Raw genomic sequence first — 25,297 nt, forward strand, 5'->3', positions numbered from 1 at the left:
TAGTAAGTGTTATCTATAGATTTTATGAAGGAAAATACTTTGCTTTTGCTTAAAAACTAGCTTCAATTTATATTCATATTTTACTATTAAGTGGATAAATTAGAAACACCTATTGGTAAAAATATGCATCAGTGAAGGAGAAATGCTCACCCAAGATTCAGCATCATGCTACTCATGCAACACGTTAAGTTTTACTGTGTAAACACAAGGAAAAAAAATAACTTGGTTTGACAACTGCAGAGCAAAGTAATTTTCTAAGGGACATAACTATCCTTCAGATGAAAGTTAATTTTATCCTATTTAATTATACACTGTTACCAATTTAAATCCTGTCCTAGAACATTGAGTTTACCATGCTGTCTTGCATGTATGTGATGGACATGTGTCATTTATTAGGCTTTTTCACTATTTTTGGGGGGGTGTTAATTGCACTACATATATATTTTTCCTTCTACTATAACAATGACTGTGTGTAGCACTGCTTTGTGCACCATTACACCATACCCGCAGCTTTAAAATGGAGTACATGCAGTTATGGAAGAATTGACCCTACAAAATTTCTTCTACGTTTCTGAGACCTGCAAGAGAATTTTTCTGTCAGCTCCAGACAAGCTGCTACAGGAAGAAAAGTTGCTGTAGCCAACACTGCAGCTCTGTAGTTCAAAAGGATCTGATGATCCCAAAATCTTAGGACATGAAAGGCATGTGCCTACTATGTGGTACAACTCCAGGACTTGAATAGCAGCTCTGAAGGGACTACAATACAATCAAACACTTGAGACAGAACAGATTCCATTATTACTGAGGTCACTGTACTTGGTCCCCACTCTATACACAGTGTCTTTTCATGTACACTGAATTCGGTCAGAAAGACCACAGATATGCAAAGAGATATAACAATCAGGCTCTGCATTTGTATTCCCAGGCTACTGCTTGGCAAACCTGTATTCTTGAAGTACCAAAATAAAAACCAAGCATATTCCTGAGAAATGCCAAATACCCACCAACATCAACTAGACAGGACTGATAACAGTTGGGTATCTTGCAAGATAAAAGTCAGTTAGCAAGACTGCTAATTGTCAGCTTTTAAATTCTTTAGTATTTATGTTTAACTATTTCAAGGGAAAAAAGAAAAAAAATCAACAGCACACATACCAAGGTTTAGACTTAAAATCCCCATATTGTCCTTCACAAGTGAGGTAAGGATGAAGTAATACCTATTTTCTTTTAAAAATAAAAAAAGTAAAAATCAAGTATAACAAAAGCACATCAAGAAACAAACTGTACAATTTCTGAACTGCACTGTTTATTTTGCTGCTTGAAACCTAAGTGACAGTATGCCACTATAATTATGGGGTCTCTTCTAAACCTTTACTACACTGCAGGTACAGAAATATACGGACACATTTTTTGAGAATTGACATTTTGCAAAATGCAGCAAACATTTCAATTTATACATGAGAAAAGGAAGTGTTCAAAAGGGTATGCATTTCAAGTTATTGCAGGTTATTTCTGTGAGAGAATTTCTGCAGGTAAAACATGTTTAAATTTAACCAACAGTAACGTGTCAGTGTATTTAAAATCATGACAAAAATCTTCTCTCTGGTCATTAATTGCCCTTTGACAAATTACTAGGATGTATGTTTAGGGCAAGATGTCAATACAGCATAAATCCCGTGGCATTTTGGTTTTCTTCTGGAGATTAAAGCTGTTTTTTTTCTTGGGATAAATGCAGCAGCAAAACACAAACCAGCTGATCAAAAAAGCACTTCTGCCATAACTCCAATAATTTCAGGGCACACCAACCGACAGTAGTTTTGCCATTCCCAGTTCTTTTAAGGTTTACATCACTGCACTGTTGCCTTAAGTACGTTTGTAAAAGCTTGTTTTCTGTTAGGCCAGCTTGCTGACTACAGCCTGGTTGAGAGAATTTAGTTGGTTGGTCCATTTATCTAATGCAGTATACCGTGCACCACCTCTCTTCTGATGATCCAGTTCTAGGAGCTGATTGACTTGATCAATTCGGCCATGTATAGTGCTAGAAGTAAATAAATAAATGAATATAAATCACTAATGCACATGGAAATAGGTGCTAACAATAAAACATAAGTAAAATAAGAGGTCTTCTTATACCAGAGAGACACAAAGTCCATTTTGTAATTCAGCACTTTCATACTATATTGTCCTGGGTAGTACTGCCTATTTAGTTGTCATCATGATTGGAAATCAAATTAACAAATTCATTGGGCAATGCATATTTTATCTGCTTAGCTATGACCCACATATAAAGTCTGAAGCAATATGAGGTAAACAGTTCTTGAAAGTCAAGGAATCAAGAAAAATGGAGATTTATATAAAAAGAAACTAAAATATAAACCCATGTATGGATTATATTTTCCTAGTAGATATAACACGTTACCCTCCAAAAAAACCAGTTTTACAAATTGTAGTTAATTTTTTCCAGTCAAGGAGAGCAGACTACTAATTTGTCAACCTGAAAATGTACTTGAAAATATACATGGCTATAAGCAGCAATTACTAAGAATAATAATTTTCATAATTTCCTAATAATTCAAGCAATTTATTACATAATTCAAAATTAAAGTAAAAACATGCCACTCAATCTCTCTGCATAATCTTCTTGGCTCACGTCTTACAAATATACTTTACTGCTCATAAGCCAAGCAAATCCAAAGTCAGCATCATTACCTTCTGGTTCTAGAATTAACCAGTATTGTCACAATGCATAAAAATATTGTTTTGTAGCTTCTTGTATACTTCAATTATTTTAAAGTAATCAAAGATTAGTAATCAAGAATAAAGTACATACTTATCCAATATGCACTGCACAAGCAAGCTTTCCACATCAGCTACATCTATGTTTAACTCCTAAAAGAAAATGAAAACTCATTATGCTGCTACTCTGTTTTGGAACATTAAATCCTCCCAATCTTTATTTTCATGTACAGAATTCAGTTTCATTTCTGTTTTTTACTGTTCAAAAGTATCAATTCAATAATTATCTACCAAGCAAAAGAACTCCACCTAAAGTATATATGGCCAGTGATCAAGAGATCAGTAATCTCTCAGAAAAGGCTGAAGCAAAATTTTTGGAAGCTCCAGAAATTAGTTTCTTTGCTGACTTACTGAAAAAAAAAAAAAACCCCAAACGAACACACAACCCACAAAAAAACCCAGGAAATAAGACAATAATTATCAGAAAAGAACGGGCCTGTACTCAAAACCATTTAGAGGGTTAATTGCATCTTCTGACTCAAGCCAAGTTCTACAAATGTTAAGGCTAGCTTAAAAAAAAAAGCATACAGAGTTCTAGAGAGAATTTAAGCATAAAAAATAGGCATCTCTAATACTTCATGATGTATTTTGGAAAGCTGCGAATTTTTGCAAGAAAAAAAATCACAGACTCACAAGAGATTGAAATAGTCATGTATTGTCATTGGTTTTTGATTTTGTTCTTTCCAGATCAGGGAATGAAATCAGTGATTCTAGTATAATAGTTGGTTTGTTCTATTACCACAGTTCTGTAACTCATACAATACAGACATTTGAAGGTATCTTTTGAATAAAAAGAATTAAAATTTGGATTTTTATATTAATAAAATTTACGTTCATAATTACATTTTGAATTATAAAAAATTTTGCTTTTTATATTTCTCTTCAGAAAAGTGCTTTTCTACACACACCAAGTAGAATACGGTAATTGAATGTTTTAGAAGTAGATCATAGTACACATTATAAAAAGCATTGGGACGACACTTGAAATTTACATTTTCGCACTGCAAAGCTGCCAGCAGTGCATCAGTGCTACTTTATGGTTTAGATTATATTTTAGATGTTCTATTTCTGGAAGCACTGTATTTATTTAAGAGCTTTTATTCACAATTAATCATTTACTTAAGCAAATCCAAGGCTCCACTGACACATACCTTAGAAATAAAAGGAATATGTATTCTTGTGTAAGGCTTAATTAATTTTATAAGCACTTGTGTTCTGATGTTTCGTAAAAGCTCTGCAAGAGAAGAAAAAATAAATACTGTAAAAACAACAGTACTGAAATAAAGATGCAATACAGCTCCACATAGAAAGATATGCTAAATACCATGGTCTTTTAAGGTAGTAATTTAGTGAGGTAGGGAAGCAGAGCAAAATAAAGGGTCCCTCTTTTTCTAGGGATCCAAGGAATATGTAAATTTGAAGATGGAGAGAGAGAGTTGAAAACTGTTTAAACACAGAGCAATGTATTCCCTGGTAAAAATTTAAATTATTCAAACTAACTGGATAAATCATACAGATTATTGCATGGTGTCTGCCCCTCTAATTTATGCCTAGAATGCTTGCCTTGTACAAAAGTGAAGAGAGGTATTCTTAAGGCTCTGAAACTTAAGTCTGCATGCATTTAACTTCATGGAGAATATTCGCATTTTAAGTTAGAAGATCAGGGCCTAATGGTATAATTATGATGAGGAACTGAAGAAGCAGTATAAAACAGAGTCTGCATCAAGTGGCTGATTTTGCTTAGATAAGATAGTGCAGCCATTGTTTTAGAAATTTTTACATTATTAAAGAAAATTTGGATAAAATGAAAGCATAAATTACAATTGTGAATTAACAGAAAAAGAGCTAGATCCATTTTTACCTAACTAGTTACACAAGGACTGTTTATATAATGAAAAACAATACTGAAGACCACATTATGTATCTCAATAAAACTAAGCAGATTAAAACAATGAGGCAAGGTATGTAAACATTATAACCACGAACACACATTCTGTATCACTACAGACTGAAAAAGGTGAGAATGCCTTTTTTTTCCCCTAGATATCACTAGCAGACTATTATCATCTAAGGGTTGAAACTCAAATTCTCTTCAATCCTTTGAGTCAACTGTCCTCCTTCTCTTGCTTTCCAGCTCTGTCATACTTTCTTCCTTAAGCATCCATCTCTCTGATCTTACAGAGTCTCCCTACAAGACTTTGAAGCTTACCAGTAGTCGACATGTAACAGCAGTAGAGGGGTTATATTTAGTTTCCCCTGCTGTTTGCCATGTTCTCTTTTACAAACAAGAAGTGTAAGAAAACCAGGTCTTCGGATTTAACTCTTTTCTTTCATGTAGCTATCCAGCTAAACGATCTTGCAATGCCACAGTAAGCCCTACTCTTGATGAAAACAGTAGTTGTCTGAAAAACTGGACACTACATTCAAGTGAAGAGACTTTTAAATTCTCAGATACATGACAAATGCAGGGGGTAACTTTGTTATGTTAATGGAATGGAAGGGCATGTGTTAGTGTGTTCCCCCGTTTTATTAAGTATAGGTACTATAAATCCAAACATTGTTTTCAACATATACATTAGAATTATGTATCTTGTTACATATTTTATTACTACACACTTATTAATGCAACCTTCATTACATTGTCTACATATTTTGTTTTTAATCTGAAGCAGAAAATTAACCTTATAAACTAGCAGACATTTGTTGAGACTGACACAAACAACCTTTACATGTATGGGTTGCCCTCATTTAATCCTTCCAATGGAAAAAAACCTACCACTCAAAATATTCAGTGCCTATCACCACCATAGGTACTATCTTAGAAAACCCACTCTTGCTAGAACTTTCTCCATCATTCCTGCAATTCTTCACAGTCATTCTACATGCCTGGATGCATGTTGGCCTTGACCAACTTCTAAAGAACTTGGAAACAGTAAAGGAATCATCCACAAATAATTACAAAGAACTCTCATTCTGACAAGAAGAAAAATAAGCCATGGGGGGAAAAAAAAAAAAAAAAAAAAGAAGCAAGCTTACCAAGTAGTGAAAACAAAAAGGATTAAAACAGCCTGCAAAAATACCTTCAATGTGCTCCCTTATGAAGGGATCATCCATGATGTTGCTGTGGTTTGTTTTCAGAATCTTCTCAAATTCAGTGATGTCATTATTCTGATAGGCACTTCAGAAAAAACAAGAGACTGAATTATTATTTTTAAAAGTTAAACAGACTTACAACACTGTGTTCTACATCTTCTAAAAAAACCCTACATTAAGTGTTGGAGGCAAATAATTATATTCAGAAACTTTATAAGGAAAAACCATTTCAAGATGAGATGCAACAGAAATTACCTTTATCCTATTTCAATTTTAGCAGCATTTACAAAAGTTTAGTATGAACATTCAGTTATTCCACACATGCACTCTAGTTTCAAAACTTTTGTAATTTAAGAAGTTATTTTTTAAAAAAGCCTAGACCTTAAAAATAGCCATTTTTGAAAAGTATCATTACTTGAATTTTGGCTTCATGAAGCCATAATTTATGAAAGAAATAAGAGCTAAAAAGAGTCTAGAGGGCTGTTGCTGTTTCTAGAATGTCCGTCTTAAGCTGAATTCTAAAAATACTGGAAGATGGAAGAAATCCTGACTTCCAGGATTAACCGTCAATAATTCTGGCATAATATTACTTTTTAGATTTTTATTTATAGCTTATTTTTAGTTCATATATTGCTTAACTAGTCAATCTTGTTATCTGAGAAAGGATTACAGAAAGAAGGTGGGTTTAGACACCTATTGTTCAATAGTGGCACCACAGCATCGTTTAAAGGTAAAAGCTGTAACCACTGAAACAAGACCTTTTTCTTGAAATATAATGCTTTTACAGTTCAAATCTATCATCTTTTCCTACAGGAACCATCAGCTGTAATAGGGACTATCTACTAACTAATCAAACTTACACAGTAATTTAGTTATATTAAGTCACAGGCTATCAATATTTAACCTGAAAGACATAGTGTTCAATACAGGCTTTCAACTTCTGTTTAATACTAACATCAAAAATTTTAAAAATGTCTATTTTTCGTTCATAGTCTCTGTACATTTTCAAATTGTTTTTAAACTGGTCAAAAAAAGGTCATCCTTTATTATCAGTAAAATGGGCAAGAAAAAGACCTGTTAAATTTAAGGTGGAACTTGAGTTTATAAATAGAGTTATATGAGTGGAATGTATCACATGAAACCAGCAAATTTTACTTCAAAATTAAAAGGAATTTCAGTTAAGTATATTTTATTGTTTATTCCAGAAGTGTCTTTATCATATGTAAAACATTCAAGTTCCTAGTGTAGAGTATAGGAAGAATTAAAAACATAATTCTAATCTTTGGGATTTATTTTATCTTCTGCATATTTCTTATCTATACTGCTTTAATTGCTTTATTAATTTTAAAGAAGCAGTTATACTCAAATGTCAAGATAAAAGATATAAATTAGGAATATGAATAAAATCAGATTTGATAAGGCCATCTGGATTTCCTTCTGCCTCAAATTCACATGAAACCATGACAGTGAAGTCGAAAAGACATGTCTAAAGTGGAATTATTGGAAATAGTCCCTTAATAAACTGCCAAATCTTTTTTTCATCATTATGTCAATAATGGATGAACATCCTCACTTTCAGAAAGAATTTATAAGCATACAATGGTACAGCACAATAGCAGTATCAGAGCAAGGTTTGTTCCAACACATGATCAACTGTGTATTTAAAAATGTGAGCAGGCATTACTTCTTACATAACGGAAAGGTGAGAAAAGTTTTCCTACACATTGTTCATTTTTTTACTTGATGAAGCAAAGGCAATATAGGGTGGATGGAATAGGTTAGCTTCAAAGCACAGTATACAAAAATTGCCTCAGTTCAATTTATTTTGCCTGATGATCTTAATATACTAAAAGTTCTCACATCACAGTTGCCTCTAAGAAGTAATGAAGCCTTCTTTTGATTTTCACATACGTTTGAAGGATAGGGGAGATCACTTGAGAGTTCAGTTTCATATTCCTAAATTACGAAACTCCATTAGTAAGCTTGACATATCCATGCATCCAATTATTCTATTGGCTTTGGCATGAGATGTCAGTCATCTCAGTTTCTCATATATAAGCTAAACCCTAAAGACCAGTTGCAGTACAAAGTGGGACAACTTTATTTAAGGGAAGAAATGAGGTTTATGCCACTGTGTAAGAAATTCAGCATAGTAGAAGATAACAGCATGTTTCTGTACCCCTATCTGGTATAGTATAGTATACTTTGGTGTGTCATAGTAAATAAAAGTTTCTTAAGAAAAACAGTCTGTAAATATTTGCCCAATATTTATGAAATAACTCTGTTAGCTGTGCAGAGAAAATCCATCTCTAAAAATATTCCATTTCTGGTTTGGACACTACATCTTTTTATTTTTTGTTCTCTTCTCCAGAAAAATTAAAATCTTACCTTACTAAATTCGTCATTGCTAGAATCTCTGGATCATTTTTGTATGGTTTAGCCTACACAGAACAGAAAGCACAATATGCATGTTTAGATTTTAAATTTTTTTTTTTTCAATTTTTGTCTTTTGGGTAACTTCCCTATCAATTCAGAAAAGGGGGGAAAAAAGGGGGGAAAAAAAAAAAATACCTCCTGAGAGTCAAATGGATTTATTCCAGATTTCATAAGCATGTTTGCTAAGACCAAGTATTTTAAGCAAGTGGTTCTTCTGGGACTCCCTGATTCATCATAATTCTTGAATGCTTCAAAAAAATCAGTATGTGCCTTTTCAAACTCTCCTTCTCTTAAGTGCATTTTGCCTCCACATTCTGAAAAGAAAACACAGATGAAGAGAAAAGGAACACTGCGTGCTTGTTGCTGACTACAATAATTGTACTCAGAAGTTCCACGCTATTTCTAAATAGATTACTGAAATATTTTCAGGAGTCTTTTCATTCTCTGAAATCATTAGGAAAAAAAGCATTAGGGCCTTCACATACAGCATTGCCGTTTGAATAAACCCATTGCAAAGAAGAAAAAACAAAACCCAACCGCGACCATAAATCCAAAAGAACACTAATCCTCACAGCCAATAATTATTTTAACCTTATGTTAGAATACTGTAAAAACTGAAATGGAATTTATCTCCATTTCAAAGGCAATGGACTTCCTATATTTATGGAATTTTCCCTATCTGTTGAGCAAAACCACACACAAAAATTGAGAAATACTCTATATCTCCTTTTATTTCTTAAGTACCTGCTGCTGCCTGATTGTCTGTGCAAGTGCCTACATCAGGGGAAGGCACAAAAGTATTCTGGAGAAACTTTTTTTTCCAAGACACACGGCATGTTTCCACTATAACTCTTCATTACAGATAATATTTTCAAACACATCTTAAAGCCCTTCAGTTCCCGATGAATTTTAGTGAGGTGAGACATCAAGCACAAATTTACAAAAGGGGATTGCAGAAATAGCAGTCCCTTCTGCTAGCAGTCCTGTCAAGCCTTTGTTTTCATCCTTTGCAAATGTCTTTGCGCTTATCCTTTGTTGCCTGCCATGGTGTCAAACAGCTCAAGTCTTCCTCTTGTTCTTCTATTGCTTTTCTCCTACACTACACGTAGCCAACTGTCCTGCCGTTCTGACCACTGCATCTGGTACTTAGGCAACAGAACAGCAGAGCTGAAGTACAAGAGGCAAACATTAAACAATGAGACTCTAGCCACTGCATTGTCATCCTTTATTCACATATGGTTTGTCTGCCTCTGAATCTACAAGACCCTCTGTCTATAGTTGGAACTGGAAAAAACATTAATTATCAGATTTTCATAAAACTAATCAATGCAACAAAGTTAAATGAAAAATTCAAGATTAACTTGCCTCTGATAACTCCCATGATCAGTGGATGAGGAATGGCTGACTTGATGTGCAATGACTGTTCATATAGTGCTTTAAGTTTTTTGTTATTTTTCTGTGCTGTATACATTTGAATTTCCAAAGCATAGATTTCCAATAGTTGAGTACCTTTTTTTAGATCATCTTCCCCATCATCAGTCTAGGATAGATTAAGTAATAAATACTGTGAAATTTTAAGCTAACAGTGATTTCAGTTTTATACTAGTAAAAACCTGATTACCAAATACTCTCACTAATTTCCTGTCAGAAATAAGGATATTCCTAAAATTTTCAAATTTTGATATAACTGTTAACACAAAACATAATATTCAAAGAACTTATCACAGGCCAAGTTTTGAAGCCCTTTATTAAAAAGGCAGTATTTCTGTTTACTTAAATGTTTTCCTCAGAACTTTGCCCTTTATTCTTTTCCACTTCCTTAAACCACACTCTGAGTACATAAATGCAATGACTGACACACATACATGTGTGTGTGTATATATATAGATAGATAATACATACAACTCTTCTGCTGCCTATAATAGAAACATTTCCCAGATATTTGTAACCCATTTTCCATGCTGGAGGAAGAAAAGTGAACACAAACAAGCACAGGAGGCTGCATGGCTAACTTTTTTTTTTCCCCTTCCAAATGGGAAAGTAACAACTGTACTTTCAGTTCTGAATAAAGCTCACTTGGAATCTTCACTTTATTTTAGAATAAATGTCTATGCATTATAGATTATTCATATGTGCTTCTCATCCTTGCACCTGACTAAAACGAAACTTAATCAGCAGTTGTGAATAATTTTTTTAAAATCATCTTGAAGCAAGGAATAAAACACGTACTGTTTTTTGTTCGTATTATCAAAACAGATAACAAATTAAAGCAGGCACAGTATTTCTGCCCTCTGTACTAAAGCTCAGCAACATGCCTCAAAGGCCAACAACAGATGTAAAAAAAAAAACAAACAAACCAACTCAATGTTGTTTACTAAGCTACAATGATTTAGAATATAAAGGTACCTGGCATGACTGATGCAGCTGACGCAAAATCTTTTGTAACTTTCCATATTCTTCTCGTTCTAAATATAATTTGCCAAGCTGTAATGAAAAAAAAGTTGAAGTACTAAGGTCTATTAAGATTTCACAATTATAATTTATAAGAGTTATCTGAAGGTGTCACAAGCAAAAGCAAAAACCAGTAAGTTATAAATTTTACCTTTGTGTTTGTCTTAAACCACAATCTATCATTCTTAGCATCTTTCAGAGCTTCAAGTGTTGTTTCATAGAATTCCTGAAGCAAATCCATCTGACATAAAAAATCAGAATTCTATAATTGTAAACAGCAAATTTGTACCTGTTAATAAAGTCAATCTGAACAAACTAAAAGTGCATGCTTGAACTTCAAAAATAAGAAAGGTACCTGCACCTTATTGAATGTCTGCTTTTAAACTGTAAAGAGCTTCTAAAGTAACAAAACGAAGTACACTTGCTTTTCTTGTATAAAACAGATATATCTATCATGCTAGTGAAAAATGAAAGCCACCTTACACAAGCCCATCCTATATAACCGACTAATAAAATTCTTATGTTGTATAACAAAAGACAAACACAGGCAACATTGCTTCTACTTAAAAGAAGAAAAACAAAAATAATCTACATATCAAAAAGAAAATACGATTTAGAAAGAGAGATAAATGGTCAAAGGAAAAGATGCTTTCTTCTTTCTATACTACCAATGCTGCGTGAAAGAAAACTCTTGAGCACCTCAAACCGTTTCTTTGCCTAAAACCTGAAAATATAACATCCAAAATGGAAATCAAAGTGCTGAGTGTGACCTTTAACAAAGGTTCTACAGAGAATGCATTAATATTGTTTATGGCCATTGTTTTTTTGAGGGTAACAGATCTGCGGCTATACATCAAGTTAAGATTTCCAGATTGTCCCTCCAGGTCTGGCTCCAACTGAATTTAGACCAAACACACTGACGTCTGCCAGCAAGGTACAGTCTAAGACAATCCTTTAGACCTTCAGAGTAAACCATCATTCAACTATTAAACTTTCATTTCCTATGAGTGGCAGGACAGGAAGGATTGTGATAATGACAAAGGAGTCATCACTAAACACCAGTGATCCTCCATATGCCGGTGCTACTTCCAGGTAGTCAGTTAGGGGAGCTTTCTACTCCGTAAAGGTTCTACAACAACACAAAAGAAAAAGAGCTGGGCTATGTAGCTGTGAACATGTACCTAGCTTGCACAGTACACTCAAAGACAGACAGTATTTAACACCAACACTTCATTGCAAAGTTTTTCAAAGGTTCCCTTCTCCCCCTTAAAGTAAAAAAAAGTGGTTTACATTTGAGATATTGTATTTGAGAAGGCACTTATAGTGTGTAGCTACTATGCTAAAAAAACCCAAACAAACACCACAACTATTTACTTATTAGCACAGAAATCCCAGGTAAAAATTGCAAAAAAAAGGACAAATTTATGAAAAGTTATGTGTATTGATAGAATCCATTAAATTTGGGAAATATAGACTGCAAATGTTCTCTATTAAGATCAAAAAACCCAAACCCAACAAAATACCATACACAAAAAAGTCCATAGTTAAAAATGCAAAAAGGAAAACCATGAAGATGAAAGAACTGATGATCTAACCTGCTTGGAAGTAGAGATATAATCAAGAATAGAATTGATGGATTTTTCAGAGTAATTCCTTGTAACTGCACTCCGTATGTAGGTCAATAGCTGTTTATATCTATTCATCATTTCAGGAAAGTTAGTCTAAGAGAAAACCAAAATTACATTATAATTTTTGTTTTAATGATTAAAAACTGAGTTATATCTTGCAAATACACATACAGAGAAGAAAGCATAACAGAAAGACTATGCAGTAGTGGTTGCTATTAGGAACTTTTACATCACCACTTTATTCACAAGCAGCAGAATCAGGAATAACTTCAGCAAGACTGCATGAATAGAAATTTTAAATATTTATCTCAAAAAAGAAAACAGAGTTAGCTATACAACTATTTGGAATGGTTGCATATGTAGCATATAAATTTTTCATTGATTTGTTCTGGTGAAGTACACATACATAGAAACATTACTGGTTTCAGTGGTATGATACCTCAGGATAGCAAGGACTGAGCCTTAAACTTTCAGACAGTATCAGCTGACTACAGTGGCTGTTTTGCATCCATTTTGCCTTTGGCTTGCAACCACCACATAATTTCCCTGCCATGTCTGCAGCAGCCATTAAAGGCTGCAAAAGAAGTTCTGGGAGATTTAGTTGTCATAGCCATAAATGAGAATGATAAGTTAAGATCTCTGGATCAAATACATATTTATGCCATTTACTCTCAAGTGATAGCTGTAATTCCTACCAATTTAAAGTTTATTTTAATCATCTGTTTCAGAGCTTTGAATCCCCATTCTCCTTTTTCACCTTCGAGCTCCAAAACCTGAAATAGAAGAGTTTTTTTTAAATAATATTTATAAAAACTTTATTCAAAGTTAAATTGATTTGCATCTTGTTTAAAATGTACATATCCCATACACGCCTTTTCCCCTCACTTTGTTCCTTACAAAGTAATGTTTCACTCTGCCCTGTTCTTCAATTTTACTCTTCCCTGATATTGAGAAAGTTAGTGAGGGGTATGTATCTTACCAGTTTTCACAACTTAGCTGATGTATGGAGGGTGAATTGGTATTTATAGATTTTTTTGTTCTTGTTGTTGTCCAACAACAACACTAAACTTTAATGCCACTCCATAAATCCATATATACAAAAAAGTTGTAACAGCCCCTGCAAAACTGACTCAACCCACCCCTTGACTAAATTAGTCAAAAATTTATGCTTCTGAATTACTATAGTTTCTTCACATATCAGAAAGGCTTCTAGACTTTAATGTAACATAGTTAAGGGAATGTTTTGCAAGTAAAAATTTTAGAAAGTTTTTTTTAAGTCATGTATATAATACTGTTACATGCTATAAATAAGCCAAGACATGAAAAAATCTATTTTTTCTTTAAAAAGTTACATCTAACATATTGCTTTGTGGTGGCAGTGTGCAAACATTAAAAATTTAAAACTGACATGAAGGAAAAACTCTGTGTCACTTAGTATTTATACATTTAAAGCTTTGGAATCAGATAGCAAACCAAATATAATACATTACATAAGACACTGGGGAGAACACCATTTCATTTTAAAAAACGAATGGATCTGGCTTCTATAGTTGACACATGAAAACACACTTAGGACTGTTTAATTAACTTAGTAAATCCTGAAGATTAAAACCTCAGTCCTGCAATAAAATAGGACTATTCCATGTCCTATTTATGCTCCCTAAGAATGATCCTGAAAGGCAATCAGCCAGGAGTCTTAAGTCGTCCAATGATAAACTTAGCACATTAGTAAGTTAAAATATAACATTACTCTTAAAATTCCAGAAAATAACTCAAATTGTAAGCAAATATTTTTGAATGTGAATTAATATAAGAGACAGAATATAAAGACAGAAAACCTTCTGAAAACTGCTTAATGCTGCTTTGGGATCATCTTCCTTCAAAGCTTTGGAATTGTAATACTGATTTTCCAGATCCACATTTGGTTCAGAATTGCTGTCCTCAGAATATTCCTACATTTTAAGGAAAAAAGAAAAAAAAACCAAACAAATAACAATCAGAGAAAAAAATAAAGGTTTAGAACACCTAATATTCTGCTGAAAATGGATAAACTATAGTAAGACATCCTGCTTACACTGACATGGAATGCTTGTATATTAACAGAATCTAAGTTTTAGAGCATGTAACAAGTACGGACACTCATGATGATTTCATCTCTCTCCCATTACTAGGCCAGCCTCACCATCCACCAACACTTGCCTGTCAACAGATTTCTTTCTGGACTAATGAGCTCATAGCTCTACTAACTTCGCCTTTATGACAAGTACAGACTGTATTATTAAAATTCTGCCAATTTTGGTGTTTAAGGACAGATGCCTAATAGCATATGTCATTTCTGTACGGGGGAGAGAACATGCTGGCCCACTAGTCTTCTGAAATGTGCTATATTATATGACCTTTGCTATCCACAGAAAAGACTCTGGCTGAGCTGCCACACAAGTCATGATTCAGTAACGGAGGATATAAAATGCTTCCATGAATCCCACTCTAATCTGCCTTTTTATGCCGTAACGATTCATACTCCTCTAAGGAAATTAAAAAAAAATAAATTATGATAACACCAGCTGCTTCTGTGCTGAGAAGCAGAATATGATTGAGAAAATGCTAAAGATACTGCCAAAGAAGGTGGGGTGGGGCATAGGCACAATAATTTAATCAAATAATTACCCATCATGTACACTAGTGCCAAACAAATTGAAGAATTTACTTCTACCAATTATTACTTCATTTTAAAAAAAAGTACTCTGAGGCTTTTTCTGATTAAAAAAACCTAAGTATTTTATCTTCTTTTGCTGAAGGACAATGTTGCGCATCTGAATTACAAAACACTAACAAAACTAAAATAATAATTTCATTTGAGGTTTACACAAGTCAAAAATACTTCACACCTCTGCATATTCAAGCCAACTTCTCTCAACAGAATGTGTAGCTATTAGGAGATGAACTGCTTAACAGAATCTTTTTAAATCTCAAAGTTACTGTCGTCAGAGTAACCTTCCCTTGTAACAATATAAACAATGCATAGTCAGGTGCCCTTCTTTAGGTTGGAATTTCTTCTTTTACTGCACTTCATAATTTATTCTTTTTTTCCGTCATGTATTGCTAATATTAATGGACTCCTTCAAAACCATGGGAAGGAATGAAAAAAAGATGAGGCAAAAGAAGTTTTAAATTAGCTCTCTCTTCCCTACAGTGCAAGCAAATCTTTCAAAGTTTAAATTTTCTGAAGTTCTAATGGAAAAATGAATTATGGGAGCTCACAGTTGGCCCAAATTTTATTAAACGTGGTCCTTGAGACATTTATCTTTCAACCTGCTAATGTTTCTATGTGTTACATGTAGGCAAGTTGCTCATGTATATATTTATTTATACTCACACAAAGTATTAGTATTTAGTGAGAATCAATGGACTTAAAAGCCTAGTGAATTCCATAAACCTGTTTTCTGAATTCCCAGAGAACTATAAAACTTAATACTGAAAACTGCAAAGAAAACAGGAAGCAAGTGTCTTATTTCATTGGGCAGATTTTCATTTTGGTTAGCTTGTTTTCATACCTTCTTTACCCTATTGATCCAACATTGATGGAGCAGCTACAAGAACATGCACATGATGTCAACAGCTGTAAGCTATCAGGCACCTTATGAAGATAAAGGCTGCCAAAGCTTAAAACAACATAGCATTTAAGATATGCGTAATCAGCTGATGCCTTGTTTATACTAAACTTGAACAATGGGGAATATTTTTGGCAGAAGTATCTATTTGTAAAGGTAAAAGGAAAGCAAACTAAATTAATTCCTTTTAGGAAGCAATGAGCTCTGTTAGCCTAAAGCCAGAAACACCTGAATTTTCATCTTAGCTCTGGCTAATTCTGAATGTGGACTCATGCAGGAAGCCTTTTTTCCAATAATTTTTCTCAATGCTGCCTAAATATCCCATAAAGCTATTTTAATAATAGCATTAATACATAATAAAGAATAAGTATTAATTCTAGATATATTTTTTTCCTAATGGAAATGCTTTGAAATGCATCAAAGGTAGTGTTTTATGTTCTCACAGCTATATTTTTCCTTCACTTGATGCCTATTTGCCTCACATCGAATTTAGGATGTTGTTAATGGACTCAAAGGTCTAAGGGAGATAGGGCTTTCCTACTTCCCAAAAATGTAATGGAAGGTGCTTACCCTAAAAGACTATTTAGACTTAATGGCTGTGAAGAAAACTTTAAAACTATGATCTAAGTATGAGATGATGCCGTGAATCTGTAGACAATTAACAAAAAAAAAAATCAACCGTGCAGATACTGCATCTTAATTTAAGCATCAATGCTAATTATGCCAGTGATCAATTCAGAAGGACCAGCACTTTATCTTCTTTTGATGCAGAGGTGGCTTAGTGCAGTATGATGCGAATGTGAGAACATTCAGCTTTTGCCAAAAGCAAAAGGAAAAGTGAGAAGCTGGATCCTCAAAGTTCAAACTAAGAAAAAGCTGCATTTCCTTCCCAGTACTGAAAACAGAAAAGTTCTTTTAACAATAAATTCAGATACCAAACGCCTAACCTTTCCTCACCCTCAATTTTGAGGTCCCTGCTTCCTGCCTGAACAACTTCCCCAACTCAACCCTTTTAGGCAGAAAATTTGTTGCATCAAACAATGCAGTTCCAAAATAAAAGTGCACAAAAATTAGGCAGAATATCAGGTTTACAAAAAAGATTTCCACGTAACTCTAGAAATCTCTACTATGCCGTCTAGACCTAATATTCTGCATTGTGAAAAACACCCTTAATTATAACTTCAAGATATAAAAGCACCTGTGTGATATACTTTAGCTCCAGCTGACATAATAAAAGAATTTTTAGGCCTGTTACGTTTTTTAAGATCTTGGCGATATTTTTTAAAAGGACATCAACACTATCAGTACAAATGAAAACAACAGAAGTCTGAGTATGCAGAACTGATCTTTGACACCCATTTATTTCTCCCTTCCTGAGGGGATCAAAACAAATGGTTTTTTTTATTATTATTCATGAAATTAGAAGGTCCTGATACAGCTTTAAAAAAAAACAGTTAAAAAAAAAGTTAAGACATTATTTAAGCATTGCTCCATTGAAAATCTGCATGTTCTAAATATAGTCAGTTATAAACAATCCAATCCCATCACATCACTTTTTGGGGGAAGAAAAATTACCACACTAGCTCAGCTGCAATGGAGATAAAACCTCTGATGTAGCTTACTCTGCCTGGAACATAGTTCTTTCAAATAATTTTAATAAAAGTTAAATTAGTACCAAGGAACCAATTCAATTTACAAGTGCTTATTACATTACGTATTAAGGTTTCACAACATTCATTTCATCTAGTAAACAGCTTTAAAACATTACACCTCAGCTTCTAAAACGAACACATGCAGAATACAATTCACCCCAGTCAGCTTTAATCATCCTTCTAGGTCACGGATCCATTTGCAGTTTCCCCAGCAGCAAAGGCAGGTTAAGAGCATCCAGCGTTCCCCGACCCTCTCTGTTCATTTCTGGTCCTAGCACCCCTTCCCCCTTCACCAGAGCAATTCAACATTTCATGCTGTATGAGTCGTTGATAATGGCTGATCCTGCTTGGGTTGAGAGAACAGGCCCGCCAGTGCTTACACAGATGCAATCCTGAGGCTGGTGAGCAGAGGAGCAGGTGACCAGGGAGGGTAAGAAAACCTGCTCTGGTTTCAGAAAACCATAGCATGAGCCTTAGTCAATGTGGTCTGGAGAGATTATACAGAGCTCTTGAAGCATGGCACCTCTCCTCACAGACAGAATAAGGTACATGAACTTGGAGACCGTAATGTTGTATCAGTGACATTTAATGGTAGATTTGTTGTATTCTAGCAGATTAGAGTGGCACATTAACCTGGTAAAGATATAAATATTTTGTGAAAACTACCTTTGTTTAGTTACCAATTTTCTTGTCTCCTCTCTTGCCTAAAGCACTTCCCCTAACCTCTACATCGAAAGTGGAATGATAATCTAAACTTTTGCTTCTCTGTGTATCATTCACTAGCCGTATAGGAACCAAACCCTTACTTTGCAAAGCTTTTTCCAAAAAGACAGAAAGTAGCTATACAGAGGATAGCTTTCCAGAAAAAAGACACAATACAAAGAGTTCTATTTTTGTAGAAATTTATCCTTCAAGGACATTGTTATCAATACTTATTACTGTCAATTTTCAATTGCTGGTAATTTTACCAAATTTCAACTATTGGGCTGACTCAAACCATTCTTTTTTTATGAAATGCAATTGTTTCTGAGAATAAGTCTGATACAAATTTGATTTTATTTCAGCTTACTTTGTTTCATATCCATGGCATTTAGAAGGTCTGCTAACTCTAGGATTTGGAGTGAAGACCTGATATTTTGCAAGAGCACTAATGATGAGAGGCAGGGGGGAGCATTTTTTGCTTGTTTTTTTTTTTTTTAAAACAACACAAAAACGCCCAAATGAGGCCAACTGAAAAAACACTGCAAATAACTCCTCAATATATTAATATATTAGCTTGGCAGCTAAATTTCTTGAACATCTCATCTACAATGAACATGCAGTATTTTCACAGAGCTCATATGCACTGGCCCCAAAAGTGACCATCGCTAAGTACAACTTTCTTCATATTTGCTCTTCCTGGACCACTGGCCCCCAGGCACCAGGACAAAAAGCAAATAACAGTTTCTATGTGCATTTGCCACTGGTATCCAGGCACATGGATATAAAGAAAGCAATCAGACTGGAATGCAAAAGAGTAAGGAGGGAAAGAACAGAGACAAACCGTGAGACTAAAAACAAGAGTGTGATTTGTGTAAGAAGCCTGCAACCACTCAAACATGCATTGGGAGCCCTGGTTTTCTTTTCACATTCCAGGTCTCTCTGCTCTTCTGCTCTTACTCACTAACTCAGCAAGTCATCTAGTGCCTGCTGGCTCACAACCGGGGCTGACACCAGGACTAAGAAGTCTGTGAAGCCAGTGATTTGCAATGGGGTCAGTACAGTTCCATGGAAAGACAGTGCTCTGCCTTTGTTTTATTTTTTTTAAGTAGAAGTTGGAAGATGCACAGAAATGAGATAGAAGACTGCAGAAAGAAAAAACTGGTAATGAGTATTGAAAAGAAGTGCCTTCTCTTTCTACCTCTATCACCACAGCTCTCCTATAGTTCTAGGCATTCTCTTCTAAGAGTCAGTTTTTAGGATAACTGGGATCTAATTCATTTCTGTTTAACACCCAACTGCATATAGATTCTGGGGAGCTCTGTTCTGAACAGTGTTAAATACTGTCTCTCAAAAAATAAAAAAAATCAGTACTTATATCAAACTTGTCAGTGTTCAGATGGAAAGAATTTACTGACTAATTAGTCTCATGCTTTATGCCTTAATACTTCCTTTTGAGACACTGTGGTAATGAGTGAAATAAGCCCCAAATATATTAATTCTGTGTTTAAAGATGTGTCTGAAGAGAATGCATAAAATAAAATATCAGGACACACACTGAATCCATATAAAATAGGAAACAGTAGAGACCAGTATATAAGATGTCCTCTGTGAAGCTCACTGATTTTTTTAAAAATCACATACTAATGTAATTAAACATAACAAAGAAACAGAAGAGGGTAAAGTGGATCTGCCTGACTTGGTATTTCCCTAGCTCTGAATGCTTGTTTTTGCAGCATTATCACTTTCTTGTTTGCAATATATATGTATTTTTTAAAATGATGGCAATACTGAAACATAAAGAGGTGGGAAGAGGTGCCAATATCTGCATGAAATTTCAACTGTATCTATTAAAAATGCATCAATATAAGGTAGGAAAATTTCCCTGTCTACTGATGAGATTGCTTATCAAGTTTCTTAACATTTAGAAATTCCTTTTGAAATGGAGTACATTTCTTCCTGTTGGAAAGAAAGAGCAAACCAATTCACGTTTACTAAGCTGCCTTTCTGATAGCTTGAAATAAAAAGACGGCCTATTTCCTAATATCAACACAGCCCGAAAAGGGAAACCCTCAGAAATCTGAAGGCATGTTCCACATATTTGAGCCACACCAATCCTCATAAACCTGTAGCCATCTCACCAGCATGCAAACTACTGGCTGCTCATTGGAACTGTATACAGCTCTTCTGCTGAAGTCACTGAAATAATACAACTCCATGACATAAAAAGACAAGTTGTTCAGCAAACAGATTTGTCTATCCTCCCCCCAGATTAATTTTAAAGTTGATTTTCAGAACACAATAAGATATCTCATTAAGAACACCACAGACAAATTCCTCATTTATTTAAAACAAAAAAAAAAAATCAAGTAAATGTATTATAACAACTGTCAATGTGTTGTCATTGTGCCTGGAAGAATCAACTTCTGGAGAAAGGCTGAATTTAGCCTCCAAGTCAATTCTAAACATAGCTTTTTGTCCAAGACTGAAAACAAAAATGGAATTTACAATGGTCCTTCCCTCTTCCTCCTTATCCATCCTCCAGCTGAAACTAGTAAAAAGAACCTGGACTGAAATCATATAAGGCACCTAACTAGAAATTAAAATTGAGTGGTTTTCATAATGACCAGTAAACATTATTCTGTTCACTGAAGCATAAAGTGGAATAATCCATGTTATAATCAAGGCTGTCACTATACATTACTAGCAAATTGTGAATCGAGGTCCATCCACCCACAAATATAAATGAAATTTTTTCCTGATATCAAGACTCCAACAAATAAAGTTAACTTCTGTAGGAGCGGCTGAGGTAATTTACATGCAAAACCTTGACTTTTAACCCAATGAAAAACTAAGTAGAAACAGTCAACTATGATCTCTAAAGTGGGTAGTCTTCAGTTGCTTAACAGTGTAGTAATTACCCTAATTATACAAAAATCCATGATGAAGCTGGGAAAGAGCTGGGCCTTCAGAATACCCCTTCACATTTCAGTTCAAGTGCGAAACATTTGCATACTTAAGGAAATGGAACTGACTGGTTCTACATAATCAGCAGGTCAAGAGCACATTTAAAGAGGAACAGCCATAATCACTTCTAATAAAAGCTGAAAAAATGAAAACTTTTTTGGGAATTCTATTTTCACTACTATTTTTATGCTAGTAGCTACCCTGGGAGACCTGAATCTAGTTTTACCACACTGTATTTTGACAAAATAGCTATTTCTTCTTTCATTAACTGTTTCTGTAATTTCTGCCTCTCCTCCTACTCCTTAAAAAAATATTCACCAACACTCACATGTGCTCTTTTGTTTTTAATTCTGTACTTATCTGTACTCATTTTTTTGTTTTAAACCCTTCTGCAGCAGCCTTTACACCGAACTTGAGAACCATGCATTCCCTTATAGTCTTCTCTTAATTTAACTAGATTTATATCAACATGGAAGGAAGAAATCAGGCCCTGTCTTCAGGGCCCTTAACTATTTTCCAAAACAATTTTGTGAAACACTGCAATTACAGTCTCAAGCACATTTGAAAACAACATCCAATCATGGTTTGTTAGTCCAAGAATGCTGAAACTAGTCCAGCTGGAATACCTTTATTCTTAAATTCTGGGGGTTTTTTCTATCAGTTATACATCCAAATTAAATTTTAAAAAATCTGTTTTATTTAAAGATGCTTAAGTATTATTTGATGCTTTACATAGGAGTTCATACTGAAAAGAAAAAACTAATATGCTCCTAATTATTACAAGCAGTATTTTTAAATTCTGAAAAGGTCTGGGCTAGTGGTAATGAATGACAATGAAAATGCTCCAGGAAAAGTTGACTACAGTCAGGGGCTGAAATTTGCCACAAGCAAGAAGTTTCAGGAAGGTTTTTCCAATGAGGAAGAAAGTACTTCAAGAAAAAGAAACAGAGGAAGAAGAAAAAGCGGTAGACCAGCAATTATTCTTGGTGAAAACTGACATAACGCATTGTAAGCTTAGAGCTGCACTCTTACTCGGATTTATATATAGACAGTTGCATTTAAAGATTGAAAAACGTAATTCCAATGGTTTCTCTACATGTCCAGTTCTCATGTTATGGATATTCAACATGAATTCCGCTGTGTTTGGTATTACTTTGATTGTATCACACGGAAAAATAAACATAGTGTTTTAAATCAGGACATGGGTTTCACTGTTAATGAAAGTGAATAGAAATAGATTTTGGAACAAGCTGGATCAACAAAATATTTTTAATAGTCCCAGTGTATTTCCTTCAGAAAGCTTGTTTCTAAAAGTTTGTGAATTCGTTCATGGATTTAAGTGGAAAGCTAACAGGTCTTAGAATACTGATACAAGCAGCTTCTAAGGTTAAGATGACAACACATGTCAAACAAGCACTATTACGTGAATTTAAAAAAATCAAAATCAGATGCTTTTATTTTACATCCAATGTAATCCAGCCATTCTGAGCAGCTTATAACAAAAACTGCCCAGAAACTATTTCAAATAAAATCAGACAAGTCTTTTAAGTGAATTCATGAATAGCAATGATTATCAAATAATTCATTAGAAAGCAAGTCTTCCACAGGAAAGCGTCTAGGGTTTTTCAGTGAAACTGCAGTACTGTAAATACAGGTTTAGCTGAAATGAATGAAATACAGACTCTCAGGCCTCAACCATATACAGCTTTTTTAAAAAATGTCTCTGTTCTAAAAACCTATGCAAAGTTCAGAAAAGCAAAAAACCAACCAAACCAACCTCAAGCTCCAATATAAGATAATAGCAATAGAATTACAACTAATCAGACAGCACAGAAAACATGTTTTGTTTCAAATATGACAGCTGCTTAGTTTACTAACCTCCCCCAAGATGGTTTTACTCATTGTAAAAAAATTTGGTTTTAATAATTTAAAGGAGATTCATTACATTAAAACAATCCCATTATATTACCAGTTTCCCCCCAAATTAACTATATTAACCCCAAAATTAACCGAATTTAACCGTAAAAGTTTAGAACAAAACCTGATATCAAAATGTGACCAAATGTAACACGGAAACCCCCCAACCCTGCAATTTAAAAAAAAAAAAACAACCAAAACCAAACAACAAACAAACAAAAAAGGGCAAAAAGCTTACTAAGACTAGAAAGGCAAAAGTTAAAAATGAGTACACCCTTGGCGTATTGCATCAGAAACCGGCTGTGTGGCCATTTCTCCTCACTCCCCTTTCTCTTCCCCCCACTTTTTCCTCAGTTTGACGCTTATGCGAGCACATGAATGACATCTACCCCCAAGGACCTCTTTCAGTCGCGGGTGGGGAGGAGGGCAGACAACTTGATGACTTTACTTCGTGCCCGACACTTCGGCCGAGGCCGGAGAAGGAAGGGAGGCAGCGCGCCAGAGCCCTCCCCTCACCCTGACCCCTGTGGAAGACAAACGGGGGCCCAGGCGCGCTGGGCCCGAGGGGGCCAGCCCGGGGCCTAGCTAACTTCCCGGGGCCGAAGTTGGCCTGCTTTTCCGCGGAGAGGTGGCAGAGCGCCCGGCGGGGCCTGCTCCGAAAGCAGCACCCGCCCCTCGCAGCCGCTGCCCGCTGCCACCACCCCTCCTCCCCGGGAGGGAAACTCATCCTGTCAGTGCTCCCTCACGGGGCAGCACCCGGTGGGGCTGCTGCGGCGGACGCGCCGCGCCAGCACCGGCCGAAGCGGCACCGCTCCCCCGAGGCCCCCTCGCCACACCGCGCCGCTGACCCCTCGCGCCTCCCCGCGCCCTACCAGGTCGTAGTCCTCTTCATCATCGCACATGAAATCATCCTCCATGTCAGACATCTTGGCCGGAGGACGGGCGAGGGGAGGGGAAGGGGGCCGGGAGAGGGAGGAGGCAGCGGGGACAGCCCCTTCTCCCACAACCCCGCGCGGCGCTACCCAATGTGGCTCCGCTCCGCCCGGAACCGCTGCCGCCCGCTCCCTTCCCGCCCCCAGCCCGGGGCACACGGAGCCCAATCGGCGCTGCACCACCGCCAGCTTCCTCTCCCTGCTAGCAACCGGCCCCTAGCAACCGCGGCCCGCGGGCGGGGCCCGCTTCTCGCCCGCCCTCGCGGCCTGTGGCGGGGCGCCGAGGCACCGCCTCGCTCTCTGACGGCGGAGGGGCCTCCCCGGCGGCGCCGCGCTGGGCCACGGCTCGGCCGCCGCCCGCGCGGGCCGGAGCCCGCCTTGGTGGCGCCGGGGCCGGTCTCCGTGTGTCCCGGTGTGAGTGCGGCGAGCCCGGCTCCCGTACCGGGGCTGTAAGTCTTATGACTGTGCGTCTCTGGATGGCAAATTCAAAAAGCCCGGCCGCTCGCTGACACTGCAACGTCGCGTAGTCCTTGGTGCGGTTTATTTGCCTCAGTGCTGCAGAACAGTTTACACACGCGCTGCGTTTACCATAAGCAGATAATACTGTAGTAGCAGTTTTAAAAGGCATAAACTGTAAAAAAGCACGGGCCTTGCAAAGCACTGGCTTTCTAAAGATTTTTACACGCTGATTTCTGCTGCTGCCTTCCACTGAGTGAGGCAAAAACCCGGGACGGACAAGCTTTGCCTCTCCCCATCTCCCCAAGGCCTGTGGTTCTCACGGACTGCTGGAGGCATTTGCAGTTTTTGTTGACTCTCCAGATTCTTCTGTTGTTGGTCATTTTACGTTGTAACAGTTTCTGACAGCCTTTTTTTTTTCTATGGCTACTGCTAAGTCTTTTAAAACCCCTATTTCTATTCTGCCAGCCATACTGCTCAGCAGATAAAAAGTTTTACCTCAGAAAGGCACGTAAATCCACAATGAAATCTCAATGTTAGTATGCTTATCTCAGTCCAAGCGCTGTAAAGCTTCATGAGTTGAATATTAGGGGCTTTAAGTTGTACACCAAAATAGGCAGTAACAATGAGCGAGTGGGCTTGTAAACAAACATATTGAA

General features: G+C 36.1%; 1 protein-coding gene across 2 annotated transcripts; it reads right to left on the bottom strand.

Annotated features, from left to right (window-relative positions):
- Positions 1–1,284: 1,284 nt before the first annotated feature.
- COPS2 (COP9 signalosome subunit 2) lies at positions 1,285–24,191 on the bottom strand. 2 transcript variants are annotated; one of them, XM_059823847.1, is made up of 13 exons: positions 24,123–24,191; positions 14,243–14,356; positions 13,100–13,177; positions 12,372–12,497; positions 10,928–11,017; positions 10,732–10,809; positions 9,691–9,865; positions 8,461–8,639; positions 8,278–8,330; positions 5,877–5,974; positions 3,948–4,030; positions 2,831–2,889; positions 1,285–2,038 (listed from the first exon to the last, which is right to left on the bottom strand). In XM_059823847.1, exons 1-13 carry the CDS (start codon positions 24,174–24,176, stop codon positions 1,894–1,896), a joined length of 1,332 nt encoding a protein of 443 aa, XP_059679830.1. In that variant the 5' UTR covers positions 24,177–24,191; the 3' UTR covers positions 1,285–1,893. The 2 variants fall into 2 exon arrangements, with proteins under 2 accessions (XP_059679830.1, XP_059679829.1); XM_059823846.1 differs by having other exon boundaries at positions 10,928–11,038.
- Between the last annotated feature and the right edge of the window lie 1,106 nt (positions 24,192–25,297).

This window comes from Gavia stellata, chromosome 13 (assembly GCF_030936135.1).
Source record: "Gavia stellata isolate bGavSte3 chromosome 13, bGavSte3.hap2, whole genome shotgun sequence".
Taxonomy (NCBI): Eukaryota; Metazoa; Chordata; class Aves; order Gaviiformes; family Gaviidae; genus Gavia; species Gavia stellata.